The sequence below is a fragment of the Salmo salar genome, chromosome ssa12 (genome assembly GCF_905237065.1).
Source record: "Salmo salar chromosome ssa12, Ssal_v3.1, whole genome shotgun sequence".
NCBI lineage: Eukaryota > Metazoa > Chordata > Actinopteri > Salmoniformes > Salmonidae > Salmo > Salmo salar.
The window spans coordinates 80,172,862-80,188,608 of NC_059453.1; the positions used below are offsets into that span (position 1 = coordinate 80,172,862).

The 15,747-nt window shown below is 40.7% G+C and overlaps 1 protein-coding gene across 1 annotated transcript in view; it reads right to left on the reverse strand.

Moving 5' to 3' along the window:
• Positions 1-15,747, reverse strand: part of LOC106565749 (inositol 1,4,5-trisphosphate receptor type 1) — a 165,990-nt gene that overhangs the window by 134,922 nt on the left and 15,321 nt on the right. The window contains 1 exon segment of the mRNA XM_045691827.1: positions 10,186-10,256. Within this exon segment, the coding sequence (XP_045547783.1) occupies positions 10,186-10,256 (71 nt within the window).

A 15,747-nucleotide genomic window follows, 5' to 3' on the forward strand; every position in this document is an offset into this window, starting at 1 on the left:
TACAAGGGGAAGCAGTTTACCAGTGCAAGACATTGTGGTCTATTTCTGAGAAAGAGGTAGGAAATACTGTATATTATATTCAGAAGAGATGTTTAGAAAACTAAAAAGTTCAAGTAGGTAGCCTAAGTCTATAATTCAGAGCATCTTCAATTTGATCTTTTTCCTACAAACAGTTGTGTGTGTACACACAAATATATATATATATATATACACACACTTACACTGTACCAGTAAAAAGGGACACACCAACTCATTCAAGAGGTTTTTCTTTATTTTTACTACTTTATACATTGTAGAATAATAGTGAAGACAAAACTATGAAATAACACATATGGAATCACATAGTAACCAAACAAATGAAAATATATTTTTCACATTCTTCAAAGCAGCCACCCTTTGCCTTGATGACAGCTTTGCACACTCTTGGCATTCTCTCAACAAGCTTCATGAGGTAGTCACCTAGAATGCATTTAAATTAACAGGTGTGCCTTGTTAAAGTCCATCATTACTTTAAGACATGTCAGTCAATACAGAACATTTCAAGAACCTAAATAAAGGATAAATAAAAAATCATTAAAAACAAATACAATTTCAAGAACTTTAAAAGTTTCTTCAAGGCAAAGGGTGGCTACTTTGAAGAATCTAAAATATGCTTTGGTTACTACATGATTCCATATGGATTATTTCATAGTTTTGATGTCTTCACTATTATTCTACAATGTAGAAAATAGTAAAAATAAAGAAAAACCCTGGAATGAGTAGGTGTGTCCAAACTTTTGACTGGTATAAATAAAAGTGGAGCTGCCCACTTTGCAGAGGAAGACATTTTTTTTAATCTATCTATATATATATTTTTTCTTCCTCTGCATATGTCACCAGTTAAACAGCATGGCCAAATAAGGCACGGAGGTCAGTGGGAAAATCAAATCAAAGTTTATTGGTCGTGTACGCAGATGTTATCGCAGGTGCAGCAAGATGCTTGTGTTTCTAACTTCAACTGGACAGTATATGAATAGAAAAGTTTCAGTAGTTATATAGGATGAGCCATGACTAGAATACAGTATATACACATGTAAAACAGTATGTAAACATGATTAAAGTGACCAGTGATCAATGACTATGTACATATATAGAAAGTCTACACCCCCTTGAACTCACATTTTGTTGCATTACAAAGTGCGATTGAATAGATTTAATAGTAATTTGTCATTGATCTACACAAAATCCATAATGTCAAAGTGAAAAGAAAAATTCTACACAATTTTACAAATGAATAACAATTAAATTACTAAAATAAAGTTAAATAAGTATTCTCCCCCTTTGTTTATGCAAGCCTAAATGAGCTCAGATGTAAAATTTGACAAATCACATAATACGTTATGTGGACTCTGAAATAATAGGGGTTGACATTTTAATGACTACCCCTTCCTCTCTCCCCCAAACATACAACATCTATAAAATAAAGGTCCCTCAGTCAAGTATTGAATTTCAAGCACAGATTCAACTACAAAAGACCAGTGAGCTTTTCAAAAGCCTCATAAAGAAGAGCAGTGATTGATAGATGGGTAAAAATAACAAATCAGACATTGAATATATAGCATGGTTAAGTTAATATTTATGCTGTGGATTTTGTATAAAACCACCCAGACGCATCAAAGATGCAGTCGTCCTTCTGAACTAAGCTGCAGGACAGGTAGGAAACTGCTAAGGGGTGTCACCATAAGGTCATTGTGGATTTTAAAACAGCTACAGATTTCAGTGGCAGTGATGGGACAAAACAGGATAAATCCACACTGTGGGGACTCTACAATAATGACCTAAATCAGGGTTTCCTGAATTCTGTCCTGGGGCCCTCCCTGGGTAGCACTACACAGCTGATTCAAATAGTCAATGCTTGATGAGTTGGTTATTTGAATCAGCCGTGTAGTGCCAGGGCAAAAACAAAATGTGCATCCAGAGGGGGCCCTACGGCAGAGTTTGAGAGACCCTGACCTAAATGACAGAGTGAAAAGAAGAATTCAAATATACAGAATACAAATACTCCAAAACATGAATATGTATGCAACAAGGCACGAAAGTAATACTGCAAAAAAATCCAACACATCCCAGAGTAGCTGCGTCCTTATTTTCAAGCATGGTGGTGGCTGCATCATGGTATGGGTATGCTTGACATCGGCAAAGACTGGGGAGTTTTTCAGGATGAAAAAAAACGGGATGAGTTAAGTACAGGCAAAATCCAAGAGGAAAACCTGTTTCAGTCTGCTTCACACCAGACACTGGGAGGGGAATTTACCTTTCAGCAGGATAATAAACTAAAACACAAAGCCAAATATACACTGGAGTTGCTTAACAAGAAGAACATGAGTGTTCCTGAGTGGCCAACTTACAGTTTTGACTTAAATCTGCTTGAAAAATCAAAATGGCAAGACTTAAAAATTGCTCTTGCCATAATACCCAACTCCTTGACCGAGCTTGAATAAAAAGAATATATATGGGCAAATATTGCACAATACAGGACTGTAAAGCTCTTATGAGACTAATGTTGAACTGTCCTTACCACGGGTGCTTCCTGTTAAGTTTCTGCCTATAGGTGGGGAGTAGCAGAATGGAGGCATGATCTGATTTGCCGAAGGGAGGGCCGGGGAGGGCCTTGTAGCCATCCCGGAAGAGAGAGAAGCAATGATCCAAAGTACTTGATGTGCGTGTGTTAATAAAATTTGTTTCTCAGATTTCCATTATTAACTTCTTTGGGAATGGGGGCAGTATTGAGTAGTTTGGATGAATAAGGTGCCCAGAGTAAACTGCCTGCTACTCAGGCCCAGAAGCTAGAATATGCATATACATTTGTAGATTTGGATAGAAAACACTCTAAAGTTTCCAAAACTGTTAAAATAATGTCTGAGTATAACAGAACTCATATGGCAGGCACAAACCTGAGAAAAATCCAACCAGGAAATGGGAAATCTGAGGTTTGTAGCCTATCCAATATACTGTGTCTATGGGGTCAGATTGCACTTCATACGGCTTCCACTAGATGTCAACAGTATTTAGAACGTTGTGTCAGTCTTCTACTGTGACAGGGGAGCGAATAAGAGCTGTTTCAACCAGGGGTCTGGTTGAAAGCCTTTAGTTGTTGATCGCGTGCGGCCGTGAGCGCGAGCTCCGTTCCCTTTCCTTTCTAAAGACAAAGGAATTGTAAGATTTATGATAAAACATCCTAAAGATTGGATTATATACATCGTTTGACATGTTTCTACTAACTATAATGGAACTTCTTTGACTTTTCGTCTGGACTTTGTGAGCGCGCCTTGTGCATTTGGATTACTGGACTAAACGCACGAACAAAAAGGAGGTATTTGGACATAAAGATGAACTTTATCGAAAAAAAAACAAAATTTATTGTCTAACATGGAGACCTGGGAGTGCCAGATGAAAATCAAAGGTAAGTGATTCATTTTAATGCCATTTCTGACTTGACACCTCTCCTTGGTTGGAAAATGGCTGTATGGTTTTCTGTGGCTAGGCGCTGACCTAACATAATCGCGTGGTGTGCTTTTGCCGTGAAGCCTTTTTGAAATCTGACACAGCGGTTGCATTAAGGAGAAGTTTATCTTTAATCGCATGTTAAACACTTCTATCTTTCATCAATGTTTATGATGAGTATTTCTGAAATTGGTTTGTTTGTTTGAGACAATGCATTTCTGAACATAACCTCATTTGAAATTGGCGCGTTTTCGGACATAAAGATTAACTTTATCGAACAAAACACACATTTGTCGTCTAACATGGAGTCCTGGGAGTGCCAGCCGGTGAAGATCATCAAAGGTTAGTGATTCATTTTAATGCTATTTCTGTCTTTTGTGACACCTCTCCTTATTTGGAAAATGGCTGTATGGTTTTGTGTGGCTAGGCGCTGACATAACATAATTGCGTGGTGTGCTTTTGCTGTAAAGCCTTTTTGAAATCAGACACTGTGGATTAACAAGAAGTTTATCTTTAAAATGGTGTATAATACTTGTGTGTTTGAGGAATTTTAATTATGAGATTTCTGTTGTTTGAATTTCGCGCCCTGCAATTTCACTGGCTGTTGGCGAGGTGGGACGTTAGCATCCCACATATCCCAGAGAGGTTGAAATCCGCAGCTACAATAATTGCGGCCTCAGGATATGCGGTTTCCAGTTTGTACATAGTCTAGTAGAGGTCGACCGATTAATCAGGGCCGATTTCAAGTTTTCATAACAATCGGAAATCGGTATTTTGGGATGCCGATTTGGCCAATTTTTTTTTGGACCTTGATTTAACTAGGCAAGTCAGTTAAAAACACATTCTTATTTTCAATGACGGCCTAGGAACGGTGGGTTAACTGCCTTGTTCAGGGGCAGAATGACAGATTTTTACCTTGTCAGCTCGGGGATTCAATCTTGCAACCTTACGCGAATGCAGTAAGAAGCTAAGGTAAGTTGCTAGCTAACATTAAACTTCTTGTTTTTTTTATAATCAATCATAATCACTAGTTAACTACACATGGTTGATGATATTACTAGTTTATCTAGCCTGTCCTGCGTTGCATATAATCGCTTAGGTACACGTTGCTCCAACCATAAACATCAATGCCTTTCTTAATATCAATACACAAGTAGATATTTTTAAACCTGCATATTTAGTTAATATTGCCTGCTAAAATGAATTTCTTTTAACTAGGGAAAATGTGTCACTTCTCTTGCAAACAGAGTCAGGGTATATGCAGCAGTTTGGGCCGCCTGGCTCGTTGCGAACTGTGAAGACTATTTCTTCCTAACAAAGACAGCCGACTTCGCCAAACGAGGATGATTTAACAAAAGCGCATTTGCGAAAAAAGCACAATCGTTGCACGACTGTACCTAACCATAAACAGCAATGCCTTTCTTAAAATCAATACATAGAAGTATATATTTTTAAACCTGCATATTTAGCTAAAAGACATCCAGGTTAGCAGGCAATATTAACCAGGTGAAATTGTGTCATTTTGCGTTCATTGCACGCATTCAGGGTATATGCAACAGTTTGGGCCGCCTGGCTCGTTGCGAACTAATTTCCCAGAATTTTACATGATTATGACATAACACTGAAGGTTGTGCAATGTAACAGCAATAACGTTTTGTTTTCGAGATTATAGTTTCCGGATTCGACCATATTAATGACCTAATGCTCGTGTTTCTGTGTGTTATTATGTTATAATTAAGTCTATGATTTGATAGAGCAGTCTGACTGAGCGATGGTAGGCACCAGCAGGCTCGTAAGCGTTCATTCAAAATAGCACTTTTGTGCATTTTGCCAGCAGCCCTTCACAATGCTTCAAGCATTGCGCTGTTTATGACTTCAAGCCTGTCAACTCCCAAGATTAGGCTGGTGTAACCGATATGAAATGGCTAGCTAGTTGGCCGGGTGCGCGCTAATAGCGTTTCAAACGTCACTCGCTCCGAGACTTGGAGTAATTTTTTCCCTTCCTCTACATGGGTAACGCTGCTTCGAGGGTGGCTGTTGTCGATGTGTTCCTGATTCGAGCCCAGGTAGGAGCAAGGAGAGGGACGGAAGCTATATTGCTACACTGGCAATACTAAAGTGCCTATAAGAACATCCAATAGTCAAAGGTATATGAAATACAAATCGTAGAGAGAGAAATAGTCCTATTATAACTACAACCTAAAACATCTTACCTGGGAATATTGAAGACTCATGTTAAAAGGAACCACCAGCTTTCATATGTTCTCATGTTCTGAGCAAGGAACTTAAACGTTAGCTTTTGTACATGGCACATATTTCACTTTTACTTTCTTCTCCAACACTTTGTTTTTGCATTATTTAAACCAAATTGAACATGTTTCATTATTTATTTGAGGCTAAATTGATTTTATTGATGTATTATATTAAGTTAAAATAAGTGTTCATTCAGTATTGTTGTAATTGTCATTATTACAAATAAAAAATGTTTAAAAAAAAATGTTAAAAAAATTGGCCGATTAATCGGTAGCGGGGTTTTGGTCCTCCAATAATCGGTATCGGCGTTGAAAAAATCATAATCGGTCGACCTCTATAGTCTAGTGTAGTTCCTTGAAAGAAGTCACGGTGTAGGCTTGGAGGGGAATATACACGGCAGTGACGATGACCAAAGAAAATGATCTTGGGAGTTAATCCGGTCTGCATTTGATGGTGAGATATTCCATATCGGAGAACAAAATGACTTGAGTTCCTGTAAATTAACACAATCACACCATGAATTGTTAATCATGAAATAACCCCCTCCACTTTTCTTTATCCCGGAGAGTTCCTTCTTCCTGTCTGTGTAATGGACGGAGAACCCCGCTGGCTGAATGGACGGGGACAATATATCCAGAGAGAGCCATGATTCCGTAAGACAGAGTATGTTACAGTCCCTGATGTCTGTCAGTAAGGCGATTGTCTACCTTATTGTCCAGGGACTGAACATTAGCGAGTAAAATAATCTGAAGCGGTGGATGGTATGCATGCCGCCTGAATCTGACTAGGGCCCCACTTCTTCCTCTTCTCCGGCGTCAGCGTTTTAGTGCAACCCCCAGGATGAATAGAGCTGCCTTGGGAAGTTCAAACAAATGACCCATTTTTGTGCAAATTTTGCTTGAGTGACTGCTGATCTAATGTCCAAAAGCTATTTTCTGCTGTAGGCAATGATACAAGAAACATTCTGAGCAAATAATGTAAACAAACAAAATATTTCAAAGTTGGCTAGGAGCTAGAAAACAGGGTGACCGTGTGTCAGCACCATCTTAAAAAGGAGTTGGAGTACCAATACTATAAGGCCTACCCCTCAGACACAAACTCTTTAACTCCTCTGACCTATAACATTCAAATACACCATTGGCCCAGATAGTTTCAGCAATGGGAGTGACTGAAGTTAAGGTTCCAAGCCTAGATGATTAAATTATGATTAAATAGATTCTTGTCCAGTAGTGTGCATGTCTAATGTGGCTATCTGGGGAACTGAAACAACAGCCGTACAAACAAAAACAGCTCACCATTTTGACAATACATACCATTGAACAAAAACAATCGTGTCTAAAGACGTTTTACGTAGGCCTGTTTTCTCAGTCCAAAAAGAGAATGAAAAGGCACATAAAGATAGTAAGGTACCCTGCTGCTACAGTAGCTATTGATTCCTCTTCTCTCAATACTAAGCAGTGACATATTTGGGCTAGTCTTGTTAGAGGCCTAAGCCAGTGACGATGCTGCCTCCTGAATCTACTGAGCCTCTAGAAAGAGACTGAACAGCTGGTTGACATGAAGTAGTTGACATTCTCTGTCAAACTACTGTAACTTGGGTTCCTGTGCCAAAAACAAAAACCCACAAAACCATCCATTTAGCAAATCACACAACTAACCAGAAGCAATACATTTCCCTGAGCAACAACAGACAAGTCTCCTTACATTGAATCATCTTCCATTGTGCTACAGTGCAGGAGAGTACAATATACTAGAGGAGTTGTGGTGCGTTTCATTACAAAGTAAATCTTCATTTTTTTCACCATTGTCACTGAAGGTTGACATAATATAGAGTGATTTGTGTGACAATGACACGGACGTGCTATATAAAGTAAACTAGGGCTCTCATTTTCAGGGATAAAAAGGTCAATTTAATTTCCATGACCTTGATTCGAATAAATGAAACTCACATTGGCAATCACGTCATTTCACTCAAAAATGTATTTTCAAAGGTCTGCACTGGAGGCCTGCCAAGGTATTGTGCTAATTTAAAAAGAGCTCCATTAGAGACAGTATGCAGCCAGAGCTTCCAGGTGCCCATCAGCAGGAGCATCACTCCCAGCTGGCCCTCCCTGCTGCTACCAGAATTGTTCTGCACTGACCTTGAGGGCAAGGGAGGGATCCACTGTAAAAACTGTCAACACTCAGGTTGTTTTACTGTCTGACACATCACTGATCAGACTAGAATTCTCAATAACGTCTAGGCTAGGTTGTATGGTTGAGTGGGGGAAAAAGTTACATATCTTCGCCAAGACTGAGAATAAAGTTAAAAACAGAAGCTTGATATAAACCACCACAAATCCATAGCTGGTAGATAGCTTTTTCTCCAAAATAACCTAACCTAGTTTCAATCAAAGTGCTACTATACATGAGTGTAGTCGATCATCATCATTATATTCTGTACCAAACACAGTTCATTATAAAATTCAGCATTTGCATTATCCATTAAGCAAATGTGTTCCACATGAGCTAAAGAGACAGTAACACACATAATCCACCATTGAAATCTCCATCTGGGGAAGGCCAATATGTTGTTGTTACTGTGGCAATAGGATTGACCCGGCTCCAGTTCAAACTGACAGACAGCCATGGCAATTAATGACGAACACCAGTGAAGGCACGAATCCCAGTGTACTATCACCTCTTTAATCACAGTAATTCGGCCGACTATTTGGTGTTGTTGAATGACTATACAACAAACCCATGGCATTAGACGTGTTGAAGCAATAAAGGTGAATTACAAAACATCCAAGTATGAAACAGCAGTGGCATCAAAATACACTCGTAGAATGATTTTTTTTTCTTTGGAGGACAGTGTTGTTATTAATGGATTAAGATGCCCCTGAAGACATGAAGCTCTAGTTAAAGTGAAAGTAAACAGAATCTCACATCAAACAACTATTTTTGTTGCTGCCTCAGCCTGATCAAATCCAAACCCCAATAACAGCAAGCTGGGAATAAGTGTTTGCAATCAACATCAAGAAATTGTCCAGGGCTCGCTTTAGGGACAAATGGGCCTCAAAGCCACCAAATAGTTTGACATTTCACAGGCAACATTACAGTAGGCAAACTCTGGCAACACAGAGGAGTCCAACACCCAGTAGGATGCATCATCGGCACTACTGCATCAATCTATATGACTTGGAATATTAGCAGTGAAGCCTGTCAGACCTGTCATGAAAGATGTACTGTATGTAGATCAATCAGATCTAATGCATGAACCCTGAGCATGACTCATGACCAGGCTATATACTGACGTAGTCTTGTAGTCAAAGCTCTTCTCTGTCCTGGCTCCCCAATGGTTGAAAAAGCTTCCGTCTAATGTCAGTCCCTGCCCATCTTCTGAAAACGTCTGATACTCTTTAAAGAGAGAGTGTATCTTAAATAAGTCCCCCCTCCCCACGTGCTACGATTGTGATGTTGTTGTCTCACCTAGCTATCTTAAGATGAATGCAATGTAAGTCGCTCTGGATAAGAGCGTCTGCTAAATTACTAAAATGTATTCCTGACAACAATCCTAAATGCCTTGAGAAACTGTCAGTAAATAGCCTACTATCTCTTACTCGCAGAACACACAAGCCTGTTCCAGACAGTCTCAGAAACACTAAACTCTGTTCTGGCGTAATCCACACTGCTTACATTTGCAGGAAATGGACTGCATGAATCAGCCTCAATAATGAAAGAAACATGGCACTCTGCCATCTTTTCATAGTCTGAAGACATTAGATACATTTGCCAACACCTTTAATTTAAAAAAACGCTGCCACTACCAGATACAAGTATAAGAATAATATGGAGGAAAATGTTAGTTTAGTGGTGAAATTACAAAGGGCATCAGAGTTAACCACCCTCACCAGAGTCAACACAGGGTACAGGCCTCTCACTAGGTGACACAATGTGGTGTATTAACTGTACTGTACTGTACTGTAGCCTGTACTGTAGTATAGTCTAGTGCCACATTTGAGTGAGGGGAGGCAGGTGAAAACAAGGTTAATTAGCTTCAGTAGTGTTTCATTTCCACAGGCATCAGTTCACATGTCATAACAAAGGATCAGGGGTCATGGCTCCATGTCTCAACATACCTTTTAAATCTCCTCTGTGTAAACTACTGATCTAATGCTTACATGGAGCACAAACCACTGGGTTAAACCCACAGTACTTAGTTATAATCCTCTTGCAATGATGGCTTCAGAGTTGGAAGAGATTCTACAAGGCTTTTTCCAGCTGACATCATATCCATTGTAATGACATCTGAGCAGAGATTGGACTAAGAGAGGAAACTACAGTGAAAAAAGGTCACATGAATCAATGCCATAACTCCTTGCTGACTCTTTGATCCCACAGTATGGGTTGGACGCTTGCATTTGAACAGCAGCCTGAACAGAGTGATAGAAGGGGTGTTCTCATTACCTCTGAACTTCTTGGGCGGGTTGTTGAGGTCCCCTGTGTCTGGCTGTACCACACAGCGGTCATCCACAAGCCTGGGAACAGGAGGAGCAATGACAGCTGTCAATCAAACACTCATCCCTCTAACTACACATACATCTAGCCTGCAGAAACAGACAAACAATACATCAGCCACAAGTTTCATTCTGAGCAGTGAATGCTACTGATACATACACACAGCACAAACAATGCTGTTGAGTCACTCAATATAATCTCCATCTGGATTATAAACCTCTCTTTTACTCATAACTACAACCTATATTTGATCTATGCTACTCCTAGCCTGGCTGATGCAACTCACATGGTCAGCGAGGGAGAGCTGACACACCGGTCTGGACTGGAGGCCGTTGTAAATGCAAGATTTGTGATTATTTCTTAATGAGCTTTGATTGGTTCTCTTAGACGTTTTCTTTTTCTGGGAGGGTTGAGACCTCAAGTTGATTGGATTTGAAAACACAACAACTGTATTTGAAGGGTGCTCGGGGCTATGTGTGGCTGTCCATGTGGATGTTTGAGTGAGAAAGACAAATGAAAACCAATCATTATCAAATCAAATTTTATTGGTTACATACACGTGTTATTGCGGGTGTAGCGAAATGCTTGTGCTTCTAGTTCCAACAGTGCAGCAATATCTAACAAGTAATATCTAACAATACACACAAATCTAAGTAAAGGAATGGAATTATGAATATATAACTATATGGACGAGCAATGTCAGAGCGGCATAGACTAAGATACAGTAAATAGTATACAATACAGTATATACGAGATGAGTAATGCAAGATATGTAAACATTACTAAAGTGACATTATTAAAAGTGACTAGTGTTTCATTTATTAAAGTGGCCAATGATTTCAAGTCTGTGTATGTAGGCAGCAGCCTCTCTGTGCTTGCGATGGCTATTTAATAGACTGATGGCCTTGAGATAGAAGCTGTTTTCCAGTCTTTCAGTCCCAGTTCTTAGGCACCTGTACTGATCTCTCCTGTATGATAGCGGGGTGAACAGGAAGTGGCTCGGGTGGTTGTCCTTGATGATATTTTTGGCTTTCCTGTGACATCGGGTGCGGTAGGTGTCCTGGAGGGCAGGAAGTTCGCCCTCAGTGATGCGTTGAGCAGACTGCACCGCCCTCTGGAGAGCCTTGCGGTTGCGGGTGGTGCAGTTGCCGTACCAGGTGGTGATGAAACCCGACAGGATGCTCTCAATTGTGAATCTGTAAAAGTTTGTGAGGGTTTTAGGTGCCAAGCCAAATTTCTTCAGCCTCCTGGAGGTTGAAGAGGCGCTGTTGTGCCTTCTTAACCACACTGTCTGTGTGGGTGGACCATTTCAGTTGGTCAGTGATATGTACGCTGAGGAACTTAAAACTTTCCACCTTCTCCACTGCTGTCCCATCGATGTGGATAGGGGGGGGGTGCTCCCTCTGCTGAAGTCCACAATAATCTCCTTTGTTTTGTTGACGTTGAGTGGGAGGTTATTTTCTGACACCACACTCCCAGAGCCCTCAACTCCTCCCTGTAGGCTGTCTCGTCATTGTTGGTAATCAAGCCTTCTAAGGTTGTGTCGTCCGCAAACTTGATGATTGAGTTTGAGGCGTGCATGTCCAATGCAGTCATGGGTGAACAGGGAGTACAGGAGGGGGCTGAGCACACACCCTTGTGGGGCCCCTGTGTTGAGGATCAGCGAAGTGGAGCTGTTGTTTCCTACCTTCACCACCTGGGGGTGGCCGTCAGGAAGTCCAGGAACCAATTGCACAGGGCGGGGTTCAGACCCAGGGCCTCGAGCTTAATGATCAGCTTGCAGGGTACTATTGTGTTGAATGCTGAGCTACTGTATAGTCAATGAACAGATTCTTACATAGGTATTCCTCCAGATGGGATAGGGCAGTGTGATGGCGATTGCATCATCTGTGAACCTATTGGGACGGTAAGCAAATTGAAGTGGGTCTAGGGTGACAGGTAAGGTGGAGGTGATATGATCCTTGACTAGTCTCTCAAAGCACTTCATGATGACAGAAGTGAGTGCTACGGGGCGATAGTAATGTAGTTGAGTTACCTTTGCATTCTTGGGTACAGAAACAATGGTGGCCATCTTGAAACATGTGGGGATGGCAGGCTGTGATAGGGAGAGATTGAATATGTCTGTAAACAGACCAGCTGGCTGGTGTGTTTACGCATGCTCTGAGGATGTGGCTAGGGATGCCGTCTGGGCCAGCAGCCTTGCGAGGGTTAACACGTTTAACTGTCTTACTCACGTCGGCCACGGGGAAGGAGAGCCCAGTCCTTGGTAGCTGGCCGCGTCGGTGGCACGGTGTTATCCTTATCGACCCATCGTGCAGACAACATCAAAAGAGCCTTTCCAGACTCTAAAGTCAGGAGGACTTGGAGTTAGGTGGCAGACAGACTATGTTAACCCTGCATGCATCACCAATCAGCATCACAGTGCATAATGACACTACTTCATTGTATCAACAAGATTATTGGTCAAGAGTTGTAGAAGGCAGATTGCTGTGGGAACTGTCCATCAAAACTCAGTATGCCCAATATTGGCCGAGCAGGGCACAGCCCTCTCTGGAGGCCGCACATTGAGAGTACCTACAGTATAAGGACATAAAGGCCTGAAATCAAGCAGTCTAATTAGTGGATGAACTATGTTTCATCCTCTACCTGCTGTAAGGGCATTCATAGCAATACTAAGCCAGTCTGCTCACTCAGAACTAAACCACACCTTCTGAGCTAAAAATAAACAGAGCAAGAACAGCTTTGGCTGAAATTTCCTCTGAATTCTTGGCTGAAATGTGTAATAAGGGGGTATTATGAAAATAAATATTTGGTTTGGGAGAAGGTGGTGAAATGAGGAATATTAAAGGATTGGGGCTGTGCCTGTAAATAAAGCTTTTAGGTGGTTAAAACTCTCAGGTTTCAAGGGCTCTATATTATTTAGCATTATTATTACTAATACATGGCTATTCACATTTAGCCTAACTCCTAAACATCTAAATCCATTGAGCCTTAATAAACTTAAGAAAACACAGCTGAATTGATAGAGGCACTTGGAATTTGAACACCTGAACATCTGTGATTGGCATTCATCAAGCACTCTAATATATAATAATAGATGCCATTTAACAGATGCTTTTATCCAAAGTGAAATGCAAACTTGTAGTGTATTTGAGTTTTGAAAATAATCTCTAAAGTTAGTAATTACCACTTTGAAATTTCAGATTTGATTTGCCCCAACAACAAAAACATGTATCAACCCCTACAAACTATTCCAGTAATTATAATCCACATAATTTCCATTTCCTGTTGCTGCAGGATTATTTTCCTGCTGTAGTAAACTGGCTCAAATTATACTGAACAAAAATATAAACGTAACGTGTAAAGTGTTGGTCCCATGTTTCATAAGCTGAAATAAAAGATCACAAATGTTTCATATGCACAAAAAGCTTCCCTCTCAAATTTGGTACACAAGTTTGTTTACATCCCTGTTAGTGAGCATTTCCCCTTTGTTAAAATAATCCATCCACCTGACAAGTGTGGCATATCAAAAAGCCAATTAAAACAGCATGATCATTACACAGGTAGTACACCTTGTGCTGGGGACAATAAAAGGCACCTCTAAAATGTGCAGTTTTGTCACACAACACAATGTCACAGACATCTCCAGTTTAGAAGGAATCTGCAATTGGCATGCTGACCACAGAAATGTCCACCAGAGCTGTTGCCAGAGAATTTATTGTAAATTTCCCTACCATACGCTGCCTCCAATGTTGTTTTAGAGAATTTGGCAATAAGTTCAACCGGCCTCACAACCGCAGACCATGTTTAACCACGCCAGCCCAGGACCTCCACATCCGCCTTTTTCACCTGCGGGATGGTCTGAGACCAGCCATCCGGACAGCTGATGAAACTGTGGGTTTGCACAACCGAAGAATTTCTGCACAGATTGTTAGAAACCGTCTCAGGGAAGCACATCTGCTTGCTCGTCATCCTCACCAGGGTCTTGACCTGACTGCAGTTCGGCGTCATAAACGACTTCAGTGGGCAAATGGTTCCAAAAGGGTTCTTTGGGTGTTCCCATAGGAGAACCCATTTTGGTTCCAGGTAGAACCCTTTCCACAGAGGAGCCAGAAAGGGTTCTCCTATGGGGACACACCAAGAAGCCTTTTGGAACCCTTTTTTCTAAGAGTATGCGAAGGAAATGTGTTGCGCTGCATGAGACAAATGGTGGTAACAGATACTGACTGGTTTTCTGATCCACACCCCTACCTTTTTTTAAGGCATCTGTGACCAACAGATGCATATCTGTACTCCCAGTCACTTGAAATCCATAGATTTGGACCTAATCAATTTATTTCAAATGACTGATTTCCTTACATGACCCGTAACTCAGTAAAATCTTTGAAATTGTTGCATGTATTTTTTGTTCAGTGTAAGATCCTACATCTGTACAGCCATGCATGCATACATTTTACGTACAGGTGGTCCGGGGAATCAAACCCACTATATTGGCGTTGCAAGCGTCATTGTGTACCAACTAAGCTACAGAGGACCACTCTCTGTCTGATTCCTATTTTGGTGCAGCAATGCAAGAATGGGACTAAGTCCTCATATGGATCACCATTCTTGGAGCATTCTGCTGAGCCATTAACACTATTGGTGTCTGATATTTTAAATCAGAGTTGTTGCTCTTATACCTGTGTAGCAACACATTACACAAGGCACAACGTTGTATTGACATTTTACATAGTATTCTTAACTAATAACAGTTATGGAGTTGAATGTTTATTGTAATTACACAAGAGGAATAGAGACCGTTCCTTATTCTACTTGTGTAGAAGCAAAACACTTGTCATTATAAAGCGCACCCAAAGCACTTATTAAAATAATATGTAACTACAATGCTGTTACTATAGTATTTACAGTGTTACTACACAGGTATAACACCCATGGAATAATCCATTTCATAAAAGCTCAGTCCATTATAGGCCTCAGATTTACTCCTGGCTGCAAAACACAGGATGCTTGGCAGGTAGTCGGAAAGATAAATATGACACCTCGATGGGGTTCTGGAGCCAGGCCAGTCAGCATTTTCCATTTATAGCCTGTGCAGGCTATGTATTGTAGGACATTATCATATTGTTTAAATAAAAACACACTGTAAGCACATCCCCAAAGGAAATGAATTGGGTTACGATAGTTTAGGCTATTGGTTTAATTTACTAGTATCTTGTCCATGCATCACATGGATGCACTGCATTGTACAGATCATGGATATGCATTTAAACAATATAATAATGTCCTACAGAACAATACAGCCTACACACTAAAAGGAAAATGCTAGACGTCATTCAACTGAATTTCTAAGCAGAGCCTGTAAAGAGGTGTAATAACGTCAATGTAAAATCAGCAAAGAGCAGCAGTCTTGCTCTGTGCTCCAGGAAGCAGCCAGCCCAGGCCAGACTATAGGCCCCTGGTACAGTAGTGAACAGAACAGTCCTCTCAAAACCAGCTGCAGACCAGGTGGCT